Source organism: Lingula anatina, chromosome 10, assembly GCF_051362555.1.
Source record: "Lingula anatina isolate TDL-2025a chromosome 10, LinAna3.0, whole genome shotgun sequence".
In the NCBI taxonomy this organism is placed as follows: Eukaryota; Metazoa; Brachiopoda; class Lingulata; order Lingulida; family Lingulidae; genus Lingula; species Lingula anatina.
The window spans coordinates 13,721,719-13,727,719 of record NC_141776.1 but is presented as its reverse complement, the minus strand read 5'-3'; the positions used below and the strand labels follow the sequence as shown (position 1 = coordinate 13,727,719).

Here is a 6,001-nt window from a genome sequence, read left to right as displayed (position 1 = left end):
GAGCACGAATAAATAACGCTATCAGGAATTGGTTTTAATCACATTCCGCTGTCTCCCCCTAGTAACACATCAGCGGTCCTCGCATAGCTTCAGCGAGTAGTGCTTATTTTTAAAACTTTTTCAGCGCATCTGGGTGACACAGCGTTACAGGCAATCTGCGTCATTGTTGAAACTATTTTTCAGTCTTGAATAACAACAACAATTGCCCTCAAATCCTTTCAGAAATTTCTTTTTATTTGCGATAAACTTCGAAACAAAGAGTTAACCCCGAGTAAACGCACGGGCCCTTAACTAAAACTGTTCAGTGTTCTACTACAAAGCCGCTTAATGTTTGTCGTGTTTACTAAAAAATGATTCTCGACTTTTTGCAATACGACAATGAATATTTACAACGGGTATAATGCTACTGCGGTTGTTTATTCAGAATCGAATGTTTATGTACGTGGGTTTATGAAAGTGGCCAAAGCACTGCCGTGACCCCGTGAACGCGGGCCCCAGGTTGAGTAAGAGCGCACGACGTTACATAGACAATAGTTTACAGTTTAAAGTCAAAACTTTTAATGAAAAAAATAAGATTTATCTTCAATTGCAACTTTGTCCCGAGAAATGAATACCTATACTGTGTAAAACAAGTACGTGTAACTTTGAAAGAAATGCCAACTTATCCGTCATGTTCATTTCAAAAACCGCTCTTTGTTTTTACGGACAGTCGTGACGTCATTACGTACATATCGTGATTACGTCGTGAGAGCCCAATATTTGTTTGTGCCTCTTGCTTAGTAAGCCTGAAGGTTATCCGTGTTTATTTATGCGATTATTTCGTCAATCCAAGGGTAAATGACTAGCGATTGTTTATCACTACAGTTTTTCCTCATTTGGTTCCAGTCGGCTTATTCGAATTCTACATTGGTGAACATTTAAGACTGGAAATTGTCAAAAGATCAGTTGAAAGATACGTTTTTCCCTTTAAAGTTACAATAATCATGCACGTATAAGCACGGTACGGTATCCGGCGTCAACGAACGACTTCTGACCTTCTCGCATTTTATTTATGTTAAATGGTAAACAACATGGTAACCGAATCTTGTCAGTAATTATGAAGCGCCTCCTCCCCAATATCTATTCTAGGACACCTCCATTTATAAGAAATTTCGGTAGCACAAGAATTAAAGGGCCATATTTTTGTTAGAATAAGCCAAATTTGTGGATGTTAGAATTAAATGAATTATTTCACCTATTTTATAACGACATAGGCATTGTTCATATTTGATCCCAATGGTGTCTTCATCTCAGTCGACTGCTGCTGATTTATTCTTCGTCGAAATAGACTAAAATTGTGGTCTTAAATTTTTGACTGATTTCAGTCTAATGTTCTTCTTTGAAAAGGCCCCAGGTCTCGGCAAAGTCATCGTCAGATGCCCCGGGACTATCCACGCTTCATTCGTCACCAATACCTTGGACGATTAGGGTCACGGGCGGGGTCGTCCTATTCAAGGCAAAACGTGAAAGAAGTGCCGCTATTGTGCCGTTAGCGATAGCTGCTTGTTATTCAGTCAAATAATGCGCATAATAGCGGACTGTTGTGATTTTTGCTATGGCATCTTTTTACCTCGGAGATTTAAAGGGCGTTAACAAACGCGGGACATAATGAGAAGCTATAAATCATTTGTCGCCGAGTCCAGGGTTTCGCGGTTTCAAATGGGGTAACTATTTCACGTTTTGTTCCGAGTCTCTGGGGCTGGGTTAAGTCGTTTTTGTTCCCTTCCCGTGATTAGTTCGGGCGACAAGAGCCACTGTGTGTCGTAAACACATCTGTGTTGTCGTATTACAGTGAAGTTGACCGGTGTCACTGATCTGTCAGTGTTTGTCAACAAGGTGACAAATGTGAAGTCAGGGGGACAATCGTAAGGGTCAGCAAAGGTCGCGAGGGAGGCTCGCGCAGCGACTTGTCCTTTCGCGAGCGATTTAACATTAGCACACACAGCTGTGAAAATCAAGTCCGACTTTTCTTCTCGTTCAGAATTTTTGAAAAAGTTAGGAATGTGATGAACACCTCATTAAAGCTTTTATGCAAGAATTTCAGTAAATTCGGTTCATGAAGTCCGCGAGTAGTAAATATATACCTATGGATGGGTAGCGTGGCATGTAATTTAAACCAACGCCTTGTGCTCATACGTTTTGGCTCATCAAAGTATAATTTTATTATTTCAAAGCAAATATTTATTCCTTTTTTCGAGATTTAGATTGATAATGGGCTTCAAGATTTATTGACTCAACAGAGAGTACTTGGCCTATTTCAAACACAAAACAATGAACATTGATTCCACAAAATAAAAGCCTTGTCTTGTCTGCTGCATCCCTGCCATGGGAAACCGGACATTATATGTTAAATATCGTGCTATCGCCTGGTGTTATCTCAGTTTTTCAACTACTAAATTAAAACATCGGAACACATTAGGCGCTTTTCTACATTCTCAACACAAGAGAGCTAACATCACAGATATATTATAACCCGGAAGATGGAATTTCATGTACAATTTTACTTGTTTTCCATCTGCTACATGCTTTATCCACAGGCCGAAACTGCGTTTCAAGCAAGATACTTTAAGATACAGCGTAGCTTCAGATTGGCAAATGGCGTTTCTAACGGGGAGATACCTGCGGCTTATCAGGTGCTTTGTGTGGCAGATTGCGCTCTTCTCTGCCTTCGTCTAACTCCTGCCACTTGTAGATCTGTCAGCTACCGCAGGGACAGTAGGACGTGTCACATAAATACCAAGGCAGCCGGCGACTCAGATGGTGTAGAAGTCGTTGCAGATGAAAATTGGGATTATCTGTTTGATAAAATAGGTGCGTCTAAATAAGCACATAACGTTTCTAGGTAGTTTTTTCAACTTTTTTCAAATTATTTTCTATTTATATTTTTTATCAGAACTGTCCCTGTGACATCACTTGAAGAACGGATTCTTGTTGAAGCTCATCTATTTTAAGTTGGCAATATTTGATAGAGTCAACATCAAATTAATACATCAGTGTTAAAATAACTTTAATTTTAGATATTAAAAAAAAAAAATTAAAAATAAAAAAAACATATTTTCAGTCTTTTCTTTTGTTACATCTGTGAGAAAGGACCAGAATTTCGTTTTTCAAGCGATCGAATATAACAGGAGCTTTGATATCTCAGTCACATTGTCTAGGTCGATCCGTGTTTTATTCTTTTTCTTTGGCCAATCAATGGTTTTCATAAATTATTCAACAGTCCGTACAAGAGAGGTCTTTAAATAATAAGAAAAGGTACTCTATATTTGTCTTCTTAGCTGCATCATGTTCGGATTGGAAGAAGTTAACCGACACTAGCGGCCTCTATTGGGTTGACCCGGATGGCGCCGGTGGCGTGAGCGCTTTTGAGGTGTACTGTGACATGTCAACCACTCCCCCCACTGTGTCCTTCCATCATGATCATGAAGAGAGAACCCGGGTGAAGGACTACGACCCACCACTGTCTTATTCAGTCACGCTGGCATATGGGGGTAATTACTACTACTGGGCGGAGCACGTTGTAGAGGCAACCCTTTTGTTGCCCTACGTTTTTTTCACGCATTACATGAAAGGGATAACGTATGAGATTCATATTTCACGATAAAACATTGCAAACAACCTATTTAAGTACAATATATTCCATTTTCCACTAAAACAGCCAAAGCCAAAACGAAGAGCTTTTGTCCCTTTAATATTCTCTTTTGTACACGTGTAAGGTCAGAACTCATTTTCTGGACAGTGAAAATCCCCAACTCTTGTATTTCCATGGTGCTATTTGAACGTGTAATGCTTGCAGAATCTCAAAAACTTATATTGCAAAGAACATTATCGTTTAGTGAGCGTGCAACAAATATGACCACCTATATTTTGAAAGAAGAAATTAAAGGTTAATATACCTAGTATTTAGAAAATTCTGCAATTGGAAATATTACCTATAATTCGTTGTGCCTGTACGTGAAAAAAAAAAACAAAAACACAGCATAATATCAAGAGTTACATTTTTTAAAACTATTTTAGATTTTATATATTCTGCTAGCTGTATTTTTTTTAAATAAAAGTGATTGTCGCTTTAATGTAAAGTGTAATGAACAATATTAATTGATGTTAGACTTTATGTTGTTTACTGCATGTTGCTATTCTTCTTCTTCTCCTTATTAGACATGAGACAAGTTGCGCGCAAAAAGAAAATTCCGAAAAATGACCAAACAAACACACAAACATTGTAAACAATTTATTTTGCAGTAAATTTGGAGCAAATAGCAGCATATGTGGACAGGGACGAGACCAGCTGCTCACAGTACATGAAATACGAATGCTTTAACTCAGTCCTCTACTCTGGTATGGGTATTCTATACGGTGCATGGTATGACCGCCACGGCCAAGTGGCGCCATTTTGGGCTGGTGGTGACCCCAACGGCACCATGGCGAACTGCGCATGCTCAAGAAATGATTCTTGCGCAGGCGTAGGTAAGTAGAGTGCTTCTTCAAGACGCATGTGTCACTTACTATCAAGTCAATATTTTCAGACATTTTGAGAATTATACAATGATTTTATGAAATGTTTAGAGGTAAGATGATATTTTGTAGTGGTGTTAACTGATCATGACGTCAAGTACATTGTACTGCATTGAGTTAAACTGGATTATCATAGGCTTTCGCTGCTAATTGAAAAATGATCGAGCATGGCACTCGGATTAAGATATATAGTAAAAGAAAGGGATATTTGTGAGAAAGTACCACATTCTTCACGCGGTCCGAAGCTTGAAGAACAAAATTTTGGTCCTTTCTCACAAATATACAAGGGTATTTAATTTCCTTTAACACTGATGTATTAATTTGATGTTGTTAACAATCAGGCTGCAACTGTAACAAAAACGACCTCATCTGGCGATCGGACGAGGGGGTCATCACTGAGTCCAATTACCTACCCATCTCTGTCGTCAAGTTCGGAGACACAGGGGGAACTGAAGAAGGCTATCATACAGTTGGTCCAGTGATCTGCCGTGGATAAGAGACGGGCCATTAGGAACACTAATGAGGATTGAGCGAGAAAATTAAATGTGGATTGGTTGATCTTAGCCAGCAATTTCAAATCGGGGGGGGGGGGGGGGGGGGGGGGGGGGGGGGGGGGGGTCGTTTTCTAAAAAAGTGGACCTTTTACCATAAAATCAACTTGTACCTTGATCAAATTTTATCCAGAGTGGACCTTTTCCCAGTAAAAAGGGCGGTTCTTTCGAACCCCCTGAACCCCCTGGCTTCGGGTCTGCACTCGCACATGTATATAAAAGTGGACGATGTTCTTTCATTGTTAGTTATTAAATGTACGTGCCCTGAATTGCATATGCAGGACACACCAAGCATCTTCTCTTTGCAATTAATACTAATTAAATTTCGACCAATTGTTGTCAAGTGCTGATATATCGGCTTGCTAAATGTAAGTTCCGGTATCTCTGCAGAGTTATTTATATTTCTCATTCGTAGTTCATTGTTAATGGACTTTAGAAATCGCACACCTCCATTTTGTTATATGCATATGTATTTGTGAGAGGGGGGCATCATTGTTAATGGACTTTAGAAATCGCACACCTCCATATGCATTTTGTTATATATATATGCATATGTATTTGTGAGAGGGGAGGGGCAAAATCCGTTAGCTAAGAGGTCGCAAAACGAAGCTGTTAAATAAATATGAACATCAATTTGACATTGCGTCCCCAGAAATGCACTGCATGACGTCACGCCTAGCCCACTGCGCATGCGTGCATTTTTAATGAGTTGCTTGATTGCCATAGGAAAATGAATGGGTTCGCGATTCATGGGTAATTCGTGATAATTGACAAACTAACGGCCTAATGCCGATAGACAGCAACGCTGTGCTATGATTCAAGCAACTCCTGACCAAATATCGCTAGGGTTTAAAAAAAATTATGTTGTACACACGTACTGAGAAGTTTGCCGTGTA

At 39.4% G+C, this 6,001-nt stretch overlaps 1 protein-coding gene across 1 annotated transcript; it reads left to right on the top strand.

Annotated features, from left to right (window-relative positions):
- The first annotated feature begins 1,897 nt into the window (after window positions 1-1,897).
- Window positions 1,898-5,144, top strand: LOC147759635 (contactin-associated protein-like 2). Its single transcript, XM_086997077.1, has 4 exons — window positions 1,898-2,850; window positions 3,318-3,530; window positions 4,282-4,506; window positions 4,896-5,144. Exons 1-4 carry the CDS (start codon window positions 2,520-2,522, stop codon window positions 5,048-5,050), a joined length of 924 nt encoding a protein of 307 aa, XP_086853203.1. The 5' UTR covers window positions 1,898-2,519; the 3' UTR covers window positions 5,051-5,144.
- Window positions 5,145-6,001: the final 857 nt, after the last annotated feature.